Here is a 25,256-nt window from a genome sequence, read left to right as displayed (position 1 = left end):
ATTAGGCATAATAATGTGTTAATTCCACGACTGCATATATCGGTTGATATCGGTATCGGTAATTAAAGAGTTGGACAATATCGGAATATCGGATATCGGCAAAAAGCCATTATCGGACATCCCTAATGTTAATAACTTTGATGAGAAATGATCATAAAATACACTTGGACTAATTTGACAAAAAGGTATATGTAAGAAAATAATTACTGCAATTTTCAACTTTGTCCATTCCACATTTTTATTATAAGCAATGCCATCATTTTCTTCGAAATTCTGTTACTGAAAACATTTTCTAAACAACATTATTCAATTAAAATGTGATTTGACGTTTTTATTAGAACCTTAATAAACCACTTTAAATGAATAATTACAAACGTGAATAAAAAATATCAAAAGATTACTTATGTTGACATTTACCATGGTTTTCAATGTCAAACAATACAATCAAATAATATTTTGACATAATGCTGTGTGTACTAACCCCTTGGCGCCGCACAGCATCCTTGAGTAATTTAACGACATCTTGTCCCTCACATCCACTAGCTTTGAAGCCTTTCGTCCACTTTAGAAGAATACCCTGAAAATAACACACATTCACCTGTAATTCAATATGTACAAAGCAAGACAACTACCTGCCCAAATTTGTGTGAATTATGCAAAATTATTTAAATTTGGTCCCCATGAACCATATTACCGTATTTTCCGCACCATAAGCCGTACCTAAAAACCACAAATTTTCTCAAAAGCTGACAGTGCGGCTAATAACCCGGTGCGCTTTATATATGGATTAATATTAATATTTATTTTCATAAAGTTTAGGTCTCGCAACTACAGTAAACAGCCGCCATCTTTTTTCCCCGTAGAAGAGGAAGCGCTTCTTCTTCTACGGCAGGGGTCACCAACCTTTTTGAAACCAAAAGCTACTTCTTGGGTACTGATTAATGCGAAGGGCTACCAGTTTGATACACACTTAAATAAATTGCCAGAAATAGCCAATTTGCTCAATTTACCTTTAACTCTATGTTATTATTAATAATTAATGATATTTACACATAATTGAACGGTTTAAAAGAGGAGAAAACACGAAAAAAATGACAATTAAATTTTGAAACATAGTTTATCTTCAATTTTGACTCTTTAAAATTCAACCGAAAAAAAGAAGAGAAAAAATAGCTAATTTGAATCTTTTTGAAAAAATTAAAAAAATAATTTATGGAACATCATTAGTAATTTTTCCTGATTAAGATTAATTTGAGAATTTTTTTGACATGTTTTAAATAGGATAAAATCCAATCTGCACTTTGTTAGAATATATAACAAATTGGACTAAGCTATATTTCTAACAAAGACAAATCATTATTTCTTCTAGATTTTCCAGAACAAAAATTTTAAAAGAAATTCAAAAGACTTTGAAATAAGATTTAAATTTGATTCTACAGATTTTCTAGATTTGCCAGAATAATTTTTTTGAATTTTAATCATAATAAGTTTGAAGAAATATTTCACAAATATTCTTCGTCGAAAAAACAGAAGCTAAAATGAAGAATTAAATTAAAATGTATTTATTATTCTTTACAATAAAAAAAACAAATTTACTCGAACATTGATTTAAATTGTCAGGAAAGAAGAGGAAGGAATTTAAAAGGTAAAAAGGTATATGTGTTTAAAAATCCTAAAATCTTTTTTAAGGTTGTATTTTTTCTCTAAAATTGTCTTTCTGAAAGTTATAAGAAGCAAAGTAAAACAAATAATGAATTTATTTAAACAAGTGAAGACCAAGTCTTTAAAATATTTTCTTGGATTTTCAAATTCTATTTGAGTTTTGTCTCTCTTAGAATTAAAAATGTCGGGCAAAGCAAGACCAGCTTGCTAGTAAATAAATACAATTTAAAATATAGAGGCAGCTCACTGGTAAGTGCTGCTATTTGAGCTATTTTTAGAACAGGCAAGCGGGCTACTCATCTGGTCCTTACGGGCTACCTGGTGCCCGCGGGCACCGCGTTGGTGACCCCTGTTCTACGGTAAGCAACCGCCCCCATAGAAGAGGAAGCGCTTCTTCTTCTACTGTGAGCAACCGCCAAGGTGAGCACCCACCCCCGTAGAAGAAGAAGCGCGCGGATATTTCATTTCATTTGTGTGTTTCTGTAAAGACCACAAAATGGCTCCTACTAAGAGACACGCGTACAAGGTTCCACTGACTTTTGATATTCCTGTGAACGGCACTGTGGATACAACGGGAGCACGTACGGTGAATATCCGTTAGCTTGCCATGCTAACGGCCAAAAACTTCCACCCATGGTGATATTCAAAAGGAAGACCTAGCCAAAAGAGAACTTTCCAGCCGGCGTCATCATAAAAGCTAACTCGAAGGGATGGATGGATGAAGAAAAAATGAGCGAAGAGACCGGGTGACTTTTTTCACGCAGCTACGTCCCTGTTGATCTACGACTGCATGCGCGTCCACATCACAGATGGTGTCAAAAAACAAGTGAAGCACACCGAAGAAGAATAATTCGAGGGATTTGTGGATGAGTAATAACTTCAGAACGTGAGCTTTAAATGTTTATTTTGTGTGTTGTGTGACATTAACGTTGGAGCAACGTTGAGTTATTGATGTTGCTATTGCTCTGCACTATTTTGAGTGTTACTATTTTTGTGATTGCACATTTGCACATTACATTTTGGGAGTGAACAGAGTTGTTAGAACGCTGGTTTGTAATATATTATTAAAGTTTGACTGACCTATCTGACTGTTTTTTTTGACATTCCCTTTAGCGCAGCGTAGGTGCGGCTAATAACACGGGGCGGCTAATAGGTAAACAAAGTTTTGAAATATGCCATTCATTGAAAGTGCGGCTAATAACACGCCGGGGCGGCTTATGGTGCGGAAAATACGGTAACTCTTTTTCCCCAGGGTCCCCAGTAAGAATGATCAGCACATTACTTCATCAATCCAGAGATTTAAAGACGTGTATGAGCTAACTGGGCAGTGGCCATTTTACACCATTTTTTTTATGCCTCCAAAACCTGTAGAAAGGGTGGTCCCTACAAGTGATGATCAAAAACTTGGTCCCCATTCCAAAGGATAACCAGTGTGTGTGTGTGTGTGTGTGTGTGTGTGTGTGTGTGTGTGTGTGTGTGTGTGTGTGTGTGTGTGTGTGCGAGGGGGAGTGTGACGGCTGACAGTTCAATCAAATATACTGACTAAAATTGATCACATTTCTCTGTTATTCTGCGTGCTACATATTTTCTGATCATTATATTAAAAAAAAACAATTGTTGATAATCACGTCCTCGTCCTTTTAGTGATGGCCTCACAGTCCAGCCGAAATCATTGTATGTATCGGATATGCATATGCCCGCATGTCCAAACGCATGTCTCCTTCTCTCCCACTCAAGCAGAGACACAGTCAAGGACATTATGGTTGTTAATTCTGAGTGGAAATTATGGTAATGTTTTACTCATCTCCATGGATGTTTCGACGTATCTCAAATTAAAGCGGTCACAATATATTTAATAGCTTTGTGGGAGTCTATTTTACCATATTATTACCTGAGGCATCCAAACTTTGAGTGCAATATAATGTTTCACCTTTCCGGGGCGTTAGGACTTGTTGTCGCCTCAGAAGTGCTCAGTGACATTTTACTTTTACTTTTTTTTTCTTCATACTGAATCAGGCACCATTTAAGCACCAGCACCTTTAGAAAAGTAGCGATTTGACACACGGGGAATATAGAAACGATACCCAACCCTAAAGGACAGTGCGGCGAAGACACAACAAACTCTGTTCTTGTCTCTCATGGACACACACCTGTTGTTGACTTTGGACTGACTAGCGACTGCACGACACCAAGGCCGTGGAACAGAGACACGCGGCAGGCTTACACACACACATGCATCCACAAAAAGTATACGACACACACACATACCCCACGCCCCATCCAACACCCTTGACGCGAATCCCTTAGGAGTGATGGACAGCTGGGCAGCGCCTGAAGAGCTGCAGCCTGCCACCGTAGCCCCCCACTCCCTCCCCTCTGTTGCAAGTCTCGAGATGTATGTTGTAGTATGTATACCGTATTTTTCGGAGTATAAGTCGCTCCGGAGTATAAGTCGCACCGGCCGAAAATGCATAATAAAGAAGGAAAAAAACATATATAAGTCGCATTTTTTGGAGAAATGTATTTGATAAAAGCCAACACCAAAAATAGACATTTCAAAGGCAATTTAAAATAAATAAAGAATAGTGAACAACAGGCTGAATAAGTGTACGTTGATGCCCCAGACTTCCGGTTCCGGTTCACCGTGCGTGACTGCTCGCCGTCTGTTCGCTGTTGCGAAAAAGCTAAGTAGCGCTCTATCTGTGTGCTTTTAATTGTTCTACAGCTTTCTTTATCACTTCTCAAACATTTTTAGTGGTACTATTTAACTTGCAAATCACCCGATCTCTGTCCCACCACCCTTTCCTCAGCTAGCTAGCTGCTAAGCTAGCGCGGAGAAAGGCAGCGCCGGTCAGTAAGAAGCTACTCCTACAGACCGCGACCACTTCCCTGAGGACAGCAGGAACTTCACTCGGTGACAGAAAACACTGTGAGTAATGGCTTCCTGCGCGTCTTGCACCATACTCACGGAGAGGTTGGCTCTGCTAGAGGGCCGTGTCCGCCAGTTAGAGCAGAGTAATGTCGTAACTTTAGATGTTGCGGACACATCTGCTAGCGTTAGCTGTAGCGAGCTAACTAGCCCAGCTTGTAGCAGTCCTAAGCGGCCTACAAGCTACGGTGTACCGGTTGAGACGCATAATAGATTTAGCTCTTTAGCTAGTCCTACACCCCAGTCTACCGGGCACCACACCTTAGTTATAGGGGACTCCATCACCCGAAACATAAAGCTTAGCAAACCAGCCACAATAAAGTGTATCCCCGGGGCCAGAGCACCTGACATTGAAGCTAATCTTAGGGAGCTAACTCGCAACAGGCCTAGTAAACACGTACGACAGGCTAATCGCACCACTAATTATGCGAATATAGTTGTACACTTTGGCTCCAATGACACTAGAATGAGACAGTCAGAGATTACAAAGAGAAACATAGCCAGGACTTGTGATCTCGCCAGAAAGATGTCCAGGCATCGAGTAATTGTCTCTGGCCCCCTGCCTGCGAGAGGCAATGATGAGAGATATAGCAGATTAGTCTCGCTTAACAAGTGGTTGGCTAGCTACTGTAGGACGCAGGGACTAACGTTTATTGATAACTGGCCCTCTTTCTGGGGCAAACCAGGCTTGCTGATGAGAGACGGCCTTCACCCTAACCAGGAAGGCGCCATCATCCTGTCTAGAAACATAGACTACTATTTAAGTCTCACTTGACTGACTACACTAGAGCAAGCCCGGTCACAGGCAATTACAATGTCTGTTAGTCCGGGTGAGGAGTCAGTTAAGCTAGAACTAGCCAGCGCCAGGCTGGATAATCCATGTACGCATAGCAATTCTCTTAGAATAATACACAATTCACATAATGTTTTTTCTGTTGTGTCTGTGTCAGAGGTGGACATGCATTCTACTGAGGTGGCAAATTATGATATGTCCAGTCTATTGCAGCACCAAGCAAACAATCGGAAAATTCCCGTCATATCAATTCCTAGATATGGTCGAAACTATTTAAAGTGCACTACGCATAATAAACGCAACATTGTTAATATTGCCACTACGGATAATCTTAACAAAAACTCGTCAAAACAGCCCAATACCTATAATATGGGCTTTTTAAACATAAGATCATTGTCTCCCAAGGCGTTATTGGTTAATGAGGTCATTAGAGACAACAATCTTAACGTCATTGGTCTTAGCGAAACCTGGCTCAAACCGGACGAATTTTTTGCGCTCAATGAGGCATCTCCTCCTAACTATACGAATGCGCATGTTGCCCGCCCTCTTAAAAGGGGAGGGGGTGTCGCACTAATATACAATGAAAATTTCAACCTTACCCCTAACCTAAATAATAAATATAAATCGTTTGAGGTGCTTACTATGAGGTCTGTCACACCGCTACCTCTCGACCTGGCTGTTATCTACCGCCCCCCTGGGCCCTATTCGGACTTTATCAGTGAATTCTCAGAGTTCGTTGCTGATCTAGTGACGCACGCCGACAATATAATCATAATGGGGGACTTTAATATCCATATGAATACCCCATCGGACCCTCAGTGCGTGGCGCTCCAAACCATAATTGATAGCTGTGGTCTTACACAAATAATACATGAACCCACGCATCGCAACGGTAATACAATAGATCTAGTGCTTGTCAGGGGTGTCACCACCTCCAAAGTTATGATACTTCCATATACTAAAGTAATGTCCGATCATTACCTTATAAAATTTGAAGTTTTGACTCTTTGTCAACAAGCTAATAATAATAATAACTGCTATAGCGGCTGCAACATTAATGCTGCCACAACGATGACTCTTGCTGACCTACTGCCTTCGGTAATAGCACCATTCCCAAATTATGTCGGCTCTATTGATAAACTCACTAACAACTTTGACGATGCCTTGCGCGAAATTATTGATAGTATAGCACCGCTAAAGCAAAAAAGGGCCCCTAAAAGGCGCACCCCATGGTTTACAGAAGAAATTAGAGCTCATAAATTATCATGTAGAAAACTGGAACGCAAATGGCGCGCGACTAAACTTGAGGTTTTCCATCAAGCATGGAGTGATAGTTTAATAACTTATAAACGCATGCTTACCTTAGCTAAAGCTAAATACTACTCAAATCTCATCCGCCTCAACAAAAACGATCCTAAATTTCTGTTTAGTACAGTAGCATCGCTAACCCAACAAGGGACTCCTCCCAGTAGCTCCACCCACTCGGCAGATGATTTTATGAATTTCTTTAATAAGAAAATTGAACTCATTAGAAAGGAGATTAAAGACAACGCATCCCAGCTACAACTGGGCTCTATTAACACAAATACGACTGTATATACGACGGACACTGCCCTCCAAAATAGTCTCTCTATTTTTGATGAAATAACATTAGAGGAATTATTACAGCGTGTAAGTGGGATAAAACAAACAACATGTTTACTTGACCCACTTCCTGGGAAACTTATCAAGGAACTGTTTGTATTATTAGGTCCATCAGTGTTAAATATTATAAACTTATCACTTTCCTCCGGCACTGTTCCCCTAGCATTCAAAAAAGCGGTTATTCATCCTCTGCTCAAAAGACCTAACCTCGATCCTGACCTCATGGTAAACTACCGACCGGTCTCCCACCTTCCGTTTATTTCCAAAATTCTCGAAAAAACTGTTGCACAGCAGCTAAATGAACACTTAGTGACTAACAATCTCTGTGAACCTTTTCAATCCGGTTTCAGGGCAAATCACTCTACGGAGACAGCCCTCGCAAAAATGACTAATGATCTATTGCTAACGATGGATTCTGATGCGTCATCTATGTTGCTGCTTCTTGATCTTAGCGCCGCTTTCGATACCGTCGATCATAATATTTTATTAGAGCGTATCAAAACACGTATTGGTATGTCAGACTTAGCCTTGTCTTGGTTTAACTCTTATCTTACTGACAGGATGCAGTGCGTCTCCCATAACAATGTGACCTCGGACTATGTCAAGGTAACGTGCGGAGTTCCCCAGGGTTCGGTTCTTGGCCCTGCACTCTTTAGTATTTACATGCTGCCGCTGGGTGACATCATACGCAAGTACGGTGTTAGCTTTCACTGTTATGCTGATGACACTCAACTCTACATGCCCCTAAAGCTGACCAACACGCCGGACTGTAGTCAGCTGGAGGCGTGTCTTAATGAAATTAAACAATGGATGTCCGCTAACTTTTTGCAACTCAACGCTAAGAAAACGGAAATGCTGATTATCGGTCCTGCTAGACACCAACATCTATTTAATAATACCACCTTAACATTTGACAACCAAACAATTAAACAAGGAGACTCGGTAAAGAATCTGGGTATTATCTTCGACCCAACTCTCTCGTTTGAGTCACACATTAAGAGTGTTACTAAAACGGCCTTCTTTCATCTCCGTAATATCGCTAAAATTCGTTCCATCTTGTCCACTAGCGACGCTGAGATCATTATTCATGCGTTCGTTACGTCTCGTCTCGATTACTGTAACGTATTATTTTCGGGCCTCCCTATGTCTAGCATTAAAAGATTACAGTTGGTACAAAATGCGGCTGCAAGGCTTTTGACAAAAACAAGAAAGTTTGATCATATTACGCCTATACTGGCTCACTTGCACTGGCTTCCTGTGCACTTAAGATGCGACTTTAAGGTTTTACTACTTACGTATAAAATATTACACGGTTTAGCTCCAGCCTATCTCGCCGATTGTATTGTACCATATGTCACGACAAGAAATCTGCGTTCAAAGAACTCCGGCTTATTAGTGATTCCCAGAGCCAAAAAAAAGTCTGCGGGCTATAGAGCGTTTTCTATTCGGGCTCCAGTACTCTGGAATGCCCTCCCGGTAACAGTTAGAGATGCTACCTCAGTAGAAGCATTTAAGTCCCATCTTAAAACTCATTTGTATAATCTAGCCTTTAAATAGACCCCCCCTTTTTTAGACCAGTTGATCTGCCGTTTCTTTTCTTCTCTCCTCTTCTCCCCTGTCCCTTGCGAGGGGGAGTTGCATAGGTCCGGTGGCCATGGATGAAGTGCTGGCTGTCCAGAGCCGGGACCCCGGGTGGACCACTAGCCTGTGCATCGGTTGGGGACATCTCTGCGCTGCTGACCCGTCTCCGCTCGGGATGGTTTCCTGTTGGCCCCGCTGTGGACTGGACTCCCGCTGATGTGTTGGATCCACTGTGGACTGGACTTTCACAATGTTATGTCAGACCCACTCGACATCCGTTGCTTTCGGTCTCCCCTAGAGGGGGGGGGTTACCCACATATGCGGTCCTCTCCAAGGTTTCTCATAGTCATTCACCGACGTCCCACTGGGGTGAGTTTTTCCTTGCCCGTATGTGGGCTCTGTACCGAGGATGTCGTTGTGGCTTGTACAGCCCTTTGAGACACTTGTGATTTAGGGCTATATAAATAAACATTGATTGATTGATGATTGATTATATGAGGCATAAATAACCAACTGAGAACGTGCCTGGTATGTTAACGTAACATATTATGGTAAGAGTCATTCAAATAACTATAACATATAGAACATGCTATACATTTACCAAACAATCTGTCACTCCTAATCGCTAAATCCCATGAAATCTTATACGTCTAGTCTCTTACGTGAATGAGCTAAATATTATTTGATGTTTTACGGTAATGTGTTAATAATTTCACACATAAGTCGCTCCAGAGTATAAATCGCACCCCCGGCCAAACTATGAAAAAAACAGACTTATAGTCCGAAAAATACGATATGTGCTTTGCTATGGAGGTTTTTTCCCACTCCAGATTGGGCCCCCTTAGGAGCCCAGTCTAGGTTGTAGTTTTTTTACTCATCCTCCCCCAGCGTTTACCTTTTTACGGGGCACCTAGTGGTAACCCGTCAGCATTCCTGTTCTGTAACCCTGTACACTGTTTGTTTGTCTAATCTTGAACGGGTTTGTTCTGAAAACAAAGTTTCGTTGTACTTGTGCAATGACAACAAAGACCTACCTACCTACCTACCTAAAGGTAAGTGGTTGAGAATTTTGCTGAAATTATTTAAGTATTGCTGCAATGTTGCATTATAGTTTGGTTAATTTTGTTGATATTCCTTTTTTCTTTTTATTTATTTTTGATTGAGTGTATGTTTACCCTTCCCACTGTCCTTTATGTAACCCATAACCAAATCTTATACACTACTGCAGTGATTCTCAAAATGTGGTACGTGTACCACGAGTCAGAGTTGTGTATAGTGAAGTGAATTGTGAAGTGAATTATATTTATATAGCGCTTTTCTCTAGTGACTCAAAGCGCTTTTACATAGTGAAACCCAATATCTAAGTTACATTTAAACCAGTGTGGGTGGCACTGGGAGCAGGTGGGTAAAGTGTCTTGCACAACGTAACTAGGATGGCAAAAGTGGGTATCGAACCTGGAACTAGGGCTGGGCGATATGGCCATTTTTTACTATCGTGATATTTTAAGGCCATATCGCGATACACGATATATATCTCGATATTTTGCCTTAGCCTTGAATGAACACTGCAGTATGATGATTCTATGTGTCTACATTAAAACATTGTTATTCATGCTGCATTAATATATGCTACTTTTAAACTTTCATGCAGAGAGGGAAATGGTGTGGTGTGGCCGTGTGGCACGGAACGGAGATGTTGACATGCGGAGTTTCAAGCACTCTTCATTCTCTTTTCAAATGATGCTACATATTAGCAGTAATGCTACTTTTTATAGCAACGCTTTTGCCCCACACTTGACAAATTACGGTTCGACATATTCCCACTTGAAGCCAAACCACCGCCAGACGATGTACCCCCTACCGTTTTTTGGGGGAATTAATTCTTCCTTCATTTGTTACCAGATTCGCACCTTCTTTCTCTCGTATTACCACTAGCACGGCTGCGCTAGCATCACAGCTAACGTTACCCATGCTGCTACCTGTCTGCTGACGTATGACGTGACAGTATGTGACGTACGTAAGAAGGTGCGCTTGTCTGTCTGTGAGAAGGAGACACAGGAAAGAGCGAGCAGAGCCTGTAGTGCATACTTGCCAACCTTGAGACCTCCAATATCGGGAGGTGGGGGGGGGGGTTTGGGGCGTGGTTATTTACAGCTAGAATTCACCAACTCGAGTATTTCATATATATATATATATATATATATATATATATATATATATATATATATATATATATATATATATATATATATATATATATATATATATATATATATATGTATGAAATACTTGACTTTCAGTGAATTCTAGCTATATATATATATTTTTTTATTTTTATTTTATTTACATTGAAAAAAAAATTAAAATACTTGAATTTCAGTGTTCCAGTGGCTATCCATTAGATGGCAGTATTGTCCTGTTTAACTTCTCCGTTCATGATGAGTATATCATTTCGGCCGCCATGTCTGTAATTTCCTCGTTCTTCTGCTTTGTCTCCTTGTTGTGTGCGCAGTTGTGCACTCTATAAAAGCCCTAGATGTTATGACGTCTTTGGGCAGGCAAGCTGTTTATTTTGTGGGAAAGCGGACGTGAGAACAGGCTGTCCCCACTCAGTCTCAGGTCCGCATTGAGCTGGAGGGGGCGTGGCCTCCAGCTCCGGCTGAATACCGGGAGTTTGTCGGGAGAAAATCTCTGCCGGGAGATTGTCGGGAGAGGCGCTGAATATCGGGATTCTCCCGCTAAAAACAGGAGGGTTGGCAAGTATGCTGTAGTGTAATGCCAGCAGCTAAAAGCAACTGCGTGAGAACGTATACTCGAATATCACGATATAGTCATTTTCTATATCGCACAGAGACAAACCCGCGATATATCGAGTATATCGATATATCGCCCAGGCCTACCTGGAACCCTCAAGTTGCTGGCACGGCCACTCTACCAACCGAGCTATACCGCCCCAGAGAGAGTATAGACAACTAAACTAAAAAAAATAATGCACTTTGTGACTTCAATAATAAATATGGCAGTGCCATGTTGGCATTTTTTTCCATAACTTGAGTTGATTTATTTTGGAAAACCTTGTTACATTGTTTAATGCATCCAGCGGGGCATCACAACAAAATTAGGCATAATAATGTGTTAATTCCACGACTGTATATATCGGTATCGGTTTGATATCGGAATCGGTAATTAAGAGTTGGACAATATCGGAATATCGGATATCGGCAAAAAAGCCATTATCGGACATCTCTATTTAAAAGAACACGTTTGTTTGACAATTGCCTATATTTTCCACAATTTCAAAGTTTATGACATAAAATGTTTTACCGGCCCGAATAAAATGATTGGTATGAACGGCGGTCACTCACCCGGCCTCGTCAACACTCACGAGCAGGGAGCGCGTGCACACATACAAAAGCAGTCCAAGAGAAGTAACAAACAATTTGCAGTCATGTTGTTGTTATGATAGAATATACATTCAATGACAGTTAACACTAACTATCTACAGTGCTATTATTAGCCAAGAACGCCTAAAGATAATGCGTGTGCGTGTGTTGTGTACGTATGTAATTATGTCATTACGTACGAGAAGCCGTAAGAGGGCGGGGATGTGGAAGTATTATTGTGGCAAAATGATTTGCAAGCATGCATCGCTGTGCTGCATTTAATCCACAACAGAAGACACAACGCAATTTAAACCAATCAGAAAGAGATGTGGGACAGACAGACAACTTAAAACACACTTAACGCCGATCTACAACACACCCTCGGATTGATATAGAGACACACAAATCAGTACACGCGCACACAAACTGGATTGTGTGCGCAGATTAAGATACAGGTTTGCAAATCATTTTGCCACAATAATACTTCCATAGCGTGATGTACTGTGTAAAATACTTTAGAAAGCTGGCGCTTTTTTAGGCATCTGTGAAAATGTTGCAAACAGCACCTTTAAATCAAGATAAATGACTTTATGCTTGGGAGCAAACTACAAAAATGATGTGAAACCACCTCACCTGATCCAATTTGCTTTGGTGGCAGGGGAAAGAGAATGTAAATCCCAAAGGTAAGGACGCTCCACTCATGCCCATATTTTCCAGAAAGTTGGCCATGCAGTCCACAATGTGGGTGAAAAGCTGAAGAAAAAAATATGCAAGTCATTTCCTCCATTTATGCTTGTATTACCTGCTTATAATGATTGAATAAAGAATTATTATAAGAGTTAAGAAAATCATTTAATGTCAATCGGTGTGGCGTGTACAGCAAAAAATATTTTAAGGAGCTTTTTTTCTTCCTATTCCTTTCACTCGATATTTTTGAGACAGTTAATTGATTAACCTGCTAGAAACATATTTTACTATGGATATACTGTATGCTATGGTGTAGTATATAGGGGGGGGCTGGAGCCTATCCCAGCACAATGGAAGCTAAACCAACAAAACCCAAAGGGGAATTGGTGCCAAAAAGAGGAAAGAGAAACTCCTTTGTTTGAATTATTTGAGATTTCACTGTGCTTTTTATAAATAATTACAGTGATTTATAAAATCTAAATTAAATTCATAGTTAAAAAAGGTATACAATATAAAAATGTATTTATTATACATATATGTGTGTATATATATATATATATATATATATATATATATATATATATATATATATATATATATATATATATATATGTATATATATATATATATATGTCTTAATTAGTGCTTGATACCGTGGTAGAGTGTAATATGTATGTGTGGGAAAAAATCACAAGACTATTTCATCTCTACAGGCCTGTTTCATGAGGGGTTTCCTCAATCCTCAGGAGAAAAAAATCTCCTGAGGATTGAGGAAACCCCTCATGAAACAGGCCTGTAGAGATGAAATAGTCTTGTGATTTTTTCCCACACATACATACATATATATATACATATATATATATATATATATATATATATATATATATATATATATATATATATATATATATATATATATATATATATATATATATATATATACATATATATATATATATATATATATATATATACATATATATATACATATATATATATATATATATATATATATATATATATATATATATATATATACATACATATATATATATATATACATATATATATATATATATATATATATATACATACATATATATATATATATACATATATATATATATATATATATATATATATATATATATATATATATATATATACACACAGTATATATATATATATATATATATATATATATATATATTTATATATATATATATATATATATATATACACAGTATATATGTATATATATATATATATACACAGATGTACATATATATATATATATCTTGCGTGGGTTCCCTCCGGGTACTCCGGCTTCCTCCCACCTCCAAAGAAATGCACCTGGGGATAGGTTGATTGGCAACACTAAATTGGCCCTAGTGTGTGAATTTGAGTGTGAATGTTGTCTGTCTATCTGTGTTGGCCCTGCGATGAGGTGGCGACTTGTCCAGGGTGTACCCCGCCTTCCGCCCAATTGTAGCTGAGATAAGCACCAGCGCCCCCCCGCCACCCCGAAGGGAATAAGCGGTAGAAAATGGATGGATGGATGACGTATATTTTCTCAAACAATTGTATGTAATAAAAGGGCATCATTTTTAGATTTTGTTGATATTATTACACTTCTTATATTGTTGTATTTACATATTGTTACATTTTTCAAAAATAGGTTTGTTGATATTTTTGTTTGCCTACTGTGTTCTATTTTAACCATAATTATGATCAACAAATTAAAGGCTAAATCATGAAATGATTCAATGTTTTTGAAAATTTTAAAGTAAAAATAATCGATATCAGCAATGACTGGTCTTGCATTAACTTGGTACAACACCAAAATCTGTAATATCACTCAAAACTACTGAATTCATTAATTTGCTGTTGTAAAGAGATATAGTTGATATTAAACAGGATTCACTTCAGTCTTTTGTCACAGCCCTTCACAATATGTTTGGTTTCCCATGTGGACCCTTGGGATTACTAATTGACCGCCTCTGGAAAAGAACATGAATCCCTAAAGGTTTACTTAGGCCTATCCTGCTAATTTTAGTTGTTTTTTTTAACTGTAGACAAATATTTTAGGCATACACAATTATTGCATCAAAAAACTCTTTCTGGCTGACAGTTTCAAGAAAAAGCAAACCCCGGTACTAGCAGCTGTCACCGATTACCACTGGATACCCGGCAAGTACACTGCAAAATGTCAGTGTTCAAAAACAAGAAAAAAATAAAAAATAAATTAGGGGTGTTTTATTTGAACTAAGCAAAATTATCTGCCAACAGAACAAGAAAAATTGGCTTGTCAAGACTTTCCAAAAAAAGTAAAATTAGTTAACCTCAATGAAACAAAAAATACTTTAAAATAAGTATATTCTCACTAATAACAAGTGCACTTTTCTTGGTAGAAAAAAAAAAGAGACCTTTTGGCTCAATATTTTGAAAAATATTCTTAAATTAAGTAAATGCTAGGGCCATTATCTTGACATAATGATATGCGTTTGGCATCATGATTTTTTTTTGTCATGCTTGAAGTAAGAAATGATTACTTTAAAAAATTAGTTTTATACTTGTGAGTGTTGCTGACACAGCTTTGCAACAGTTGATATTCTAGTTTCAAGCATGTTTTACTCAATATAGGTCATCAAATCTCAGCAACAAGCTGTAATATCTTACTGAGATCATTTAGGACCAAAACCCTTAAAACAAGTAAAACACTAACATAAAATCTGCTTAGTGAGAAGAATTATCTTATCAAACAGAAAATAAGCAAATATCACCCTTATTTGAGATATTTAATCTTACTTAGATTTCAGTTTTTGCAGTGTAGCCACTTCCTAAAGTTGTGAGGAATTCAAAAATTACGGTGGAAATCTCAAAAAGATCTCGTTCCTGACCGTTAACAAGATTTAAGAGTGGCATAAACATGAAACCTTAAAACACCCTAACCTCATGATGTGGCACGTTCACATCATGTAGCAAATATAGGATAAGACCCCTTTTGGGCAAATAATCCATTACCTCGCAAGCACTACAATGAGTGTTTTCTTGAGAGTTGCAAGAGACTTTACCTCTTCTCCTGTGCCTTGCATTGTCTCCTGTGGGATATTGTAGATTTTCTGGTGCGTGTCAACGTTGTGTCTTTTGCCGCTTCGCACATGCACAAGCAACACTCTAAAACTTGAGCCTCCAAGGTCCAAAACCAAGAAATCCCCATGTTCTAAAAACAGAGAAAAGTCATACGCAAGTTTCAGTCACGGAAGGGTTTATATATGTGTGTTAAGAGCTACCTGTTCCATCTGGAATGGACCCGACAAATGTTGGAAGCATCCTGATGCTGGCCTGGTCATGTTCTGGCTTTGACAGGCCTCGCACCATACCTTCACTTACGAGTGTTTTCACTCTCAGCAGCTGCTCCCGATTCAAACGCAGAGTGTTAAGGATGCGTTGACGGTCAGCATTCTGAGCCGCGAGGCGTAAGGCTACGGCCGTGACCATAGCAGCACCTTTCCCACTGCCAACCTCAGACCTCAAAAAACGCACGTCACAGTCAGGCACAAGCCGTCCTACCATCTTGTGGAGCCTCCTTGGAAACCTAGGTAAAGTTTACAAAAAAGATTAAACCAATAATAAAATGGCTGAAACTATCAATATAGAATTCAATGTATGTCATGCATTCGTTATTTACAACAAATAGGGTGCAAAAAGCAAAAGCAAGTCAGTCATTTAAGTAATTAGTTGTACTGTACACAGTTTTGCTGTGGCTCACTTTGCTGAGCTCTGACAACTGGAGCCGATACTCGTTAAGTCAATTACCGAACAATAAAGGAAAATGAACTCCATAACTTTTCCAGCGCCGATGACTCCCATGTTCATGCGTGCTTTAGCTTGTGATGGACAAAGTAACGAACATGGAGAACAAAATGATCGCAAAACCAAATTCCACCGCTCCCACCAATTTCAGTTTTAATCCTTTGGAACAAAGTGAGACTATCAACACAAAAGAGACGGTTTGCTGAATGGTTTTTGAGCGCATTTTTGAAGTGATTTAGATGTAGAATTGATTGCCCACATTAGCTGCATTGCCCGCCACCTAGAACGAGACGATTTTTATTTTAGAAAACGGAAAAAAACAAAAAAAACTTTTGTCTTCTTGTCTCTCGTACTGATTGTGAAAGATAGGCAAAAATCCACTGGGTATTGTGGCCAAACAGCTCAATTTTTGTTTCATCTGACATCACGTGGACAAAGATAAGACCTTCTGGAGGAAAGTTCTGTGGTCAGACAAAAATTCAGCTGTTTGGCCACAATACCCAGCAATATGTTTGGAGGAGAAAAGGTGAGGCCTTTAATCCCAGGAACACCATTCCTACTGTCAAGCATGGTGGTGGTAGTATTATGCTCTGGGTCTGTTTTGCTGCCAATGGAACTGGTGCTTTAAAGAGAGTAAATGGGACAATGAAAAAGGAGGATTACCTCCAAATTCTTCAGGTCAAACTAAAATCATCAACCCGGAGGTTGGGTCTTGGGCACAGTTGGGTGTTCCAACAGGACAATGACCCCAAACACACATCAAAAGTGGTAAAGGAATGGCTAAATCAGGCTAGAATTAAGGTTTTAGAATGGCCTTCCCAAAGTGTGGACAATGCTGAAGAAACAAGTCCATGTCAGAAAACCAACAAATCTAGCTGAACCACCCCAATTTTGTCAAGAGGAGTGGTCAAAAACTGAACCAGAAGCTTGTGGATGGCTACCAAAAGCGCCTTATTGCAGTGAAACTTGCCAAGGGACATGTAACCAAATATTAACATTGCTGTATGTATACTTTTGACTAGGGATGTCCGATAATGGCTTTTTGCCGATATCCGATATGCCGATATTGTCCAACTCTTTAATTACCGATACCGATATCAACCGATACCGATATCAACCGATATATACAGTCGTGGAATTAACACATTATTATGCCTAATTTGGACAACCAGGTATGGTGAAGATAAGGTACTTTTTAAAAAAATGAATCAAATAAAATAAGATAAATAAATTAAAAACATTTTCTTGAATAAAAAAGAAAGTAAAACAATATAAAAACAGTTACATAGAAACTAGTAATTAATGAAAATTTGAAAAATTAACTGTTAAAGGTTAGTATTATTAGTGGACCAGCAGCCCGCACAATCATGTGTGCTTACGGACTGTATCCCTTGCAGACTGTATTGATATATATTGTAGGAACCAGAATATTAATAACAGAAAGAAACAACCCTTTTGTGTGAATGAGTGTGAATGAGTGTAAATGGGGGAGGGAGGTTTTTTGGGTTGGTGCACTAATTGTAAGTGTATCTTGTGTTTTTTATGTGGATTTAATTAAAAAAATTAAAAAAAAAACTAACAAAAAAAACGATACTGATAATAAAAAAAACGATACCGATAATGTCTGATATTACATTTGAACACATTTATCGGCCGATAATATCGGCAGACCGATATTATCGGACATCTCTACTTTTGACCCAGCAGATTTGCAAAACTGGCAATTTGCAATGACTGCAAAAAGTTTGTTATGCGAAGAGGAACCAAGATGTCTTCCTTTAATACGAGCAATTTCATCTCCCACCTCTTCAAGAATCATAGGGAGATACACGATGAATACAAGCGGAAGATGGATGAAAAGCAAACACCGAAAAAAAGTAGTACCACACAGTTGTCGCTTAAAGACTCCGCCGAGAAAAAACAAAAATACAACAAAAACCACCCCGGGGTGAAAGCTCACATTGTGGTCAGAGACAACGCACAACGGTGGAGTTTGGTGTGGATAGTCTGCCCTGCATGGCACACACTTTGCAGCTTGCAGTGAACAGAGGTGCCCTGTCTCAACGCAGCTTTTTAGAAGCTCTGACTGACTGGTGGGCCACTTCAAGCACTCACCACTAGCTTGCAGCACATTTGTGTTACTCATACAAATACGTTAGAGCAGGGCAGATTGAGCCAAGTTTATAATGTCCTGTTATACAGTACACCAGGCAGTCTTGCACTAAATGAGGACTATGTTATTGTGTACTTTATTACTCTAGTATACTCTGGACTGAAGCTGTGTGCCTTCATTGTTTTTGTAGCTGTTGTTTTGAGGCATGTTTTAAAAAAAAACAAAAAATAATGCACTTTCTTAGACTTAGACTTTGTGAAAGTCAAAGTATAGTATTTCCCATAGTTGTAGTGGGTATCAGGATTATCTCAAGGAGAGCATATCCCAAATTCCAAGCTGCTGTTTTGAGGCATTTTTCAAACAATAATGCACTTTGTGACTTCAATAATAAAAATGGCAGTGCCATGTTGGCACTTTTTTCCATAATTTGAGTTGAAGTTGTTCTCTTATTTTGGGAAAACCTTGTTACATTGTTTAATGCATCCAGCAGGGCATCACAACAAAATTAGGCATAATAATGTGTTAATTCCACGACTGTATCGGTTGATATCGGAATCGGTAATTAAGAGTTGGACAATATCGGAATATCGGATATCGGCATCTAATTAACAACATTCATTGCTTTTTTTTCGTACAATAAACCTACCATAACAACTCTGAAAACATATTTTCAAGGGGCTTAAGTCAGCAGGAGTATTAAATAGTTATTTCCCCTACTGTATTGGCAGCAACAGTCATTATCACAGAAGGAAACCAGTGACGTAAACCGAAAAAAGCAATTACAGCCATCGCGACTTAAGAAACAGCAACACACATCTCTGACCTGGTTATTCACCGTCATACTATACGCATGTATTTAGCTAAAAATTAATAAATTGTTCTGTTCAATGCACTGCTTTTCTTTGTTTGCTGATCATTACCAGCGGTTAGTCAGCTGCGTGATGTAAGTGTGCCCATGATTGCTACACACAAGGACATGATGTCTTCAATCAGCCCGATTGGCGACACAACAAATGAGGAGAAGAGAGGGACCGGATACAATTTGTTCTGACAGAATATATATGTTTTCTGTATACAATAGTGTACTGAAATCCCACTTGTGAGCACTTGGAAAATTATTTAATATGGTGTAAGTGTGTAATTGAAGTACATTCTTGTTTTTGGTATGTGGTGTTTTTCTTAGCCTGAGTGCATGTCTTTCTCAGGCTTTCAGCTTGTTCTCCTGTCTCTAAAGGAGCCAGATGTAGTGTTGTAATGTTCTGTTCTTAAGTGCAAGGATTTTCTCCGGGTACTCTGGCTAATTGGCTAAGTGGAAACTCTTAATTGTTGGAAGGTGTGAATGTGAGTGTGAATAGTATTTTGTCACTTTGTGCCCTTTGATTGTGTTACGCACTACAGTCTAATCAACTAATACAATTCAATTCATTCATTCATTGTGCAGTTGTAAGCATGCATTAGGGGTTTTGAAAAATCATTCCAATTCTTTTCCTGTAAAGCCAATGTTCCTAACATGTCCAAAACCGTTCAACAAGGTCCTCTGGGGTGTTCTTACTAGTTCTTATTTTGTGGACGACCTTTATTTCACAAAGTTCTAGGATGGTCGGGCCTCAAAGTCAGGGCGTTGATCGCTGTGAAGTTTTTCCGGTATTCCCTAACTAACAAGAAACTGGTCCCATATGAACACTATGCCACGGCCTCGGCTTTTTGGTTTGCCGTGGGCACAGCAATTGCAAACTTTGTGGAATGACACGTGATCACCAGGAAGTCTTCCACTCTGTGATCTGAACGAAATCCACACACACCAGCTGCAAAAGGCGTGACATTTTCATGTTAACGAGATGCAGCCTACTTAGGTAAGGACTTGCGTTTTATATACCTCCCACAACTTTGTTGACCACGTTAGTAGACATTTTTGACCAGTAGAACCGGGAACGGACCAAGTGCAGAAATCTCTCTATTCCCATTTTGCCTCTCTGATTGTGAGGTTCAAGGAATACCTTTGCTCGATACTCTTTTGGCAGCACTGTTGATAAACAGAGATGTCCGATAATGGCTTTTTTACCGACATCCGATATTCCGATATTGTCCAACTCTTAATTACCGATTCCGATATCAACCGATACCGATATATACAGTTGTGGAAGTAACACATTATTATGCCTAATTTTGTTGTGATGTCCCGCTAGATGCATTAAACTTTTTCAGCAGGCGATCTACTTTTTAAATGACCAAGTCGAGGTGATCTACCTCATATATACATATACACACACATATACATATATATATACACACACACACATATACTGTATATATGTTAAAGGTGTTTTAAAGGCCTACTGAAAGCCACTACTACCGACCACACAGTCTGATAGTTTCTATATATCAATGATGAAATCTTAGCATTGCAACACATGCCAATACGGCCGGGTTAGATTAGTAAAGTGCAATTTTAAATTTCCCGCGAATTATCCTGCTGAAAACGTCTCGGTATGATGACGTTAGCGCGTGACGTCACGGATTGTAGCGGACATATTGGGACACCACTGTGGCCAGCTATTAAGTCGTCTGTTTTCATCGCAAAATTCCACAGTATTCTGGACATCTGTGTTGGTGAATCTTTTGCAATTTGTTTAATGAACAATGAAGACAGCAAAGAAGAAAGCTGTAGGTGGGAAGCGGTGTATTAGCGGCCGGCTGCAGCAACACAACCAGGAGGACTTTGAGTTGGATAGCAGACGCACTACCGTGAGTACGCAGCTTTGGCTTCCAAACATTTGATCGCTTGCCCGTACGTGCGTGCCGCTATGTGCATGTCACGTACGTAACTTTGGGGAAATATTTGTGCTGTATGAACTTTACGGAGGTGAGCGGTACTTTGGGCTGTGGGATTGAGTGTGTTGTGCGGGTGTTTGAGTTGTATTGGTGGGTTGTATGGACGGGAGGGGGGAGGTGTTTGTTATGTGGCATATTAAATATAAGCCTGGTTGTGTTGTGGCTAATAGAGTATATATACTGTATGTCTTGTGTTGATTTACTGTTTTAGTCATTCCCAGCTGAATATCAGGTCCCACCCGCCTCTCACAGCATCTTCCCTATCTGAATCGCTTCCACTGCCCTCTAGTCCTTCACTCTCACTTTCCTTATCCACAAATCTTTCATCCTCGCTCAAATTAATGGGGTAATCGTCGCTTGCTCGGTCCGAATCGCTCTCGCTGCTGGTGGCCATGATTGTAAACAATGTGCGGATGTGAGGCGCTCCACAACCTGTGACGTCACGCTACTTCCGGTACAGGCAAGGCTTTTTTATCAGCGACCAAAAGTTGCAAACTTTATCGTCGATGTTCTCTACTAAATCCTTTCAGCAAAAATATGGCAATATCGTGAAATGATCAAGTATGACACATAGAATGGACCTGCTATCCCCGTTTAAATAAGAACATTTCATTTCAGTAGGCCTTTAATGAATATACATGCATGTTTAACATATAGATTCCTTTCTTTCATGAATACAAGAATATAAGTTGGTGTATTACCGGATTCTGATGACTTGCATTGATTGGAATCAGACAGTAGTGCTCATAACGTCCACATTTTCAAATGGAGGAGAAAAAAAGGTTCCTCCTTTCTGTCTAATACCACATGAAAGTGGTTGGTTTTTGGCAGCTTATTTGTCCAGTTTCCATATTCGTTTTTATACACTTTACAAGAAATACATTGGCGGCAAACTCCGTAGCTTGCTAGCTTGTTTGCGCTGGCTTTCGGAGACTCTTATTTTGTTAGCGCAGGCAGGATGGAGCAGCACTTTTATTGTGAAGACAGGAACTGTGCCGTCAGTCTTTAGGCTTTTGACGGGAGGTAGGGTTGAAATAAAAAGTGTTTCTCGCCTTCCTGGCGGTCTTTTTTCCTTCACACTGAGCTGGCAGCAGCCAGCATTATTTCACAAGACCCTCGGGTGCCTTGAATTTCAATCAAGTGACGAAAGTGACGTCGTAGTGAAGATTTATGATCGCTCATTTTTAGGTCTATTTTTTTAATGCCTGGTTGGCGGTTGACTGACACATCCTCCGCGATCGACCGGTAGCTCGCGATCGACGTAATGGGCACCGCTGCATTAAACAATGTAACAAGGTTTTCCAAAATAAATCAACTCAAGTTAAGGAAAAAAATGCCAACATGGCACTGCCATATTTATTATTGAAGTCACAAAGTGCTTTTTTTTTTTTAACATGCCTCAAAACAGCAGCTTGGAATGTGGGACATGCTCACCCTGAGAGAGCATGAGGAGGTTGAGGTGGGCGGGGTTGGGGGTGGGGGGTAGCGGGATGGTGTATATTGTAGCATCCCGGAAGAGTTAGTGCTGCAAGGGGTTCTGGGTATTTGTTCTGTTGTGTTATGGTGCAGATGTTCTCCCGAAATGTGTTTGTCATTCTTGTTTGGTGTGGATTCACAGTGTGGCGCATATTTGTAACAGTGTTAAAGTTGTTTATACGGCCGCCCTCAGTGAGACCTGTATGGCTGTTGACCAAGTATGCCTTGCATTCACTTGTGTGTGTGCAAAGCCGTAGATAGTAGATGTGACTGGGCCGGCACGCAAAGGAAGTGCCTTTAAGGGTTATTGGCGCTCTGTACTTCTCCCTACGTCCGTGTACACAGCGGTGTTTTAAAAGTCATAAATTTTACTTTTTGAAACCGATACCGATAATTTAGAAACCGATACCGATAATTTCCGATATTACATTTTAAAGCCTTTATCGGCCGATAATATCGGCAGTCCGATATTATCGGACATCCCTATTGATAAATGAGGTCACTTCCCAACACGCTTCTCCTGATGAGAAGGTTGTTATTGTTGAGGTTCTCATAATGTAATTTTAAAAAAAACGCACAGTATGTAAATGGTCCTAAATAGAACATATTTTGCCCGAGTGATGAAAATGTTAGATTAATATAGAATAAATCCAATTTGGCAGAAATTCTTTACCCCCGGTCAGGCCAGGGACTAAAAGGTGGTGTCAGTCAGTCACTGTACTTTTTTGTTGAAAAAACATCTTACATCCCTTTTTAAGCTCATGTGTTAATTTCCTTGATTATGCCTCACTGCTTTTCATTCATTTTGTGCCTGTCGACTCTTTTGTTTCTTTTTCCCCTCTTCCTGTAGCACTCCCTCCGACTGGGGAGGGAGCAACTGGACGCACCTGTCGCTGATTGCTTCCACCCTTTATCGGCGGAGGGTGTGCAGCTGAGAGACGCCGGTTCTTTCCTCCATGTGTTCCTGCACAAGATAGCTCTTTTACCTCCTTCTGCTGTTGGCTATTTTTGTCACTCGTTCTCAATTTACCATTGTTTATCTGGTGAATAGTATTATCCCGGCATGTCTCATCGCTAGCCCAGTGTCCTGCCTCCTAGCCTGGCTACTTGTTAATTTGTTGTATTTCGCGGTACACCTTCTCACGTACCATCGCCTTATGTTATCGCCACAAGCTTGCTTAAATACCCTATTAAAAAGGACTTCCTCACCTGCCTCCCACATTTGCATCTGGGGTCCAGCAGAGAAAGTCGGAACTGAAGTGCTTCTTCTACTCAGGCAGACAGTATGCAGGCTACTTTACTTTTGAGAGGTTGTTTTCCCCCCCTCAAAAGTAAAATTCTGATGTAGCCACCCACTAACTTCGCCCTGGTTGCCACTACAGAATAAATAATATACTATTATATGTTACTTCAATTATACAGTCTTTCTTTGCCTATATAAAATTCATTAAAATAAACCTGAGAACCTGTTTTGCGATTTATAGTGCAGTATACCGATATGTATTTTCTTCCATTGTTCCTAATTAGAAACATATGATGGTGTTGGAAAAACAGTACTTACTCAGGATGATTTTTGTAGACAGAGCCATCCACTCCGATCGTGGTGCGCAGCTTCTCAGCTGCTTTATTGTCTCTGATCTGCCGGAGTACTGCCACAAGAGTGGCAGCACACAAATGTGCAGCCCGTATTGAAACAATCTGACATACTCGCAGAGTGGCGATGCAATCCTCCAAAGTTGGGTCCAGGCCAAGTGCCTGAAGCACACTTTGAGCACTCTTTAGACCTTCCTCTATGCTGCAGAAAAAAACATGAATATTGTGTTTGACAAAGAGTGATTTAAATTACATTTATACATAAGAGTGTTAACAAATATGCCAATCTAACACGGAATCTGCAATGTTAATTAAGTTTATTACACCAACTGAAATATAAAACAGGAAATTATAATAAAAAGCAGTCGGGGGTTTCTTCTTAGAAAATTAGATCCAATTTTCTCTCTGTTTTTTCTTGTTTTTATGGATTAGGCTACTTTCATTTCAAAGTTAAATCCAGCAACAAAAGTGCAGGATTAGTGTTTTGTGAGGTCAGGTTAAAAAAAAAAAATTATTCAAATCCATCCATCCATCCATCTTCTTCTGCTTATCCGAGGTCGGGTCGCGGGGGCAGCAGCCTAAGCAGGGAAGCCCAGACTTTCCTCTCCCCAGCCACTTCGTACAGCTCTTCCCGGGGGATCCCGAGGCGTTCCCAGACCAGCCGGGAGACATAGTCTTCCCAACGTGTCCTGGGTCTTCCCCGTGGCCTCCTACCGGTCGGACGTGACCTAAACACCTCCCTAGGGA

At 39.6% G+C, this 25,256-nt stretch overlaps 1 protein-coding gene across 1 annotated transcript in view; it reads right to left on the bottom strand.

Moving 5' to 3' along the window:
* hk2 (hexokinase 2) overlaps positions 1 to 25,256 on the bottom strand; it is a 92,809-nt gene that overhangs the window by 34,595 nt on the left and 32,958 nt on the right. Inside the window, exons 9-13 of the mRNA XM_062051593.1 lie at positions 24,478 to 24,711; positions 15,973 to 16,277; positions 15,754 to 15,902; positions 12,626 to 12,745; positions 482 to 577 (exon numbers count right to left, since the gene is read on the bottom strand). Of these exons, the coding sequence (XP_061907577.1) occupies positions 482 to 577; positions 12,626 to 12,745; positions 15,754 to 15,902; positions 15,973 to 16,277; positions 24,478 to 24,711 (904 nt within the window). The remainder of the gene's footprint in view (positions 1 to 481; positions 578 to 12,625; positions 12,746 to 15,753; positions 15,903 to 15,972; positions 16,278 to 24,477; positions 24,712 to 25,256) is intronic.

This window comes from Entelurus aequoreus, linkage group LG06, assembly GCF_033978785.1.
Source record: "Entelurus aequoreus isolate RoL-2023_Sb linkage group LG06, RoL_Eaeq_v1.1, whole genome shotgun sequence".
Taxonomy (NCBI): Eukaryota; Metazoa; Chordata; class Actinopteri; order Syngnathiformes; family Syngnathidae; genus Entelurus; species Entelurus aequoreus.
Note: the sequence above shows the minus strand (reverse complement) of the source record. Positions and strands in the feature narration are given on the sequence as shown.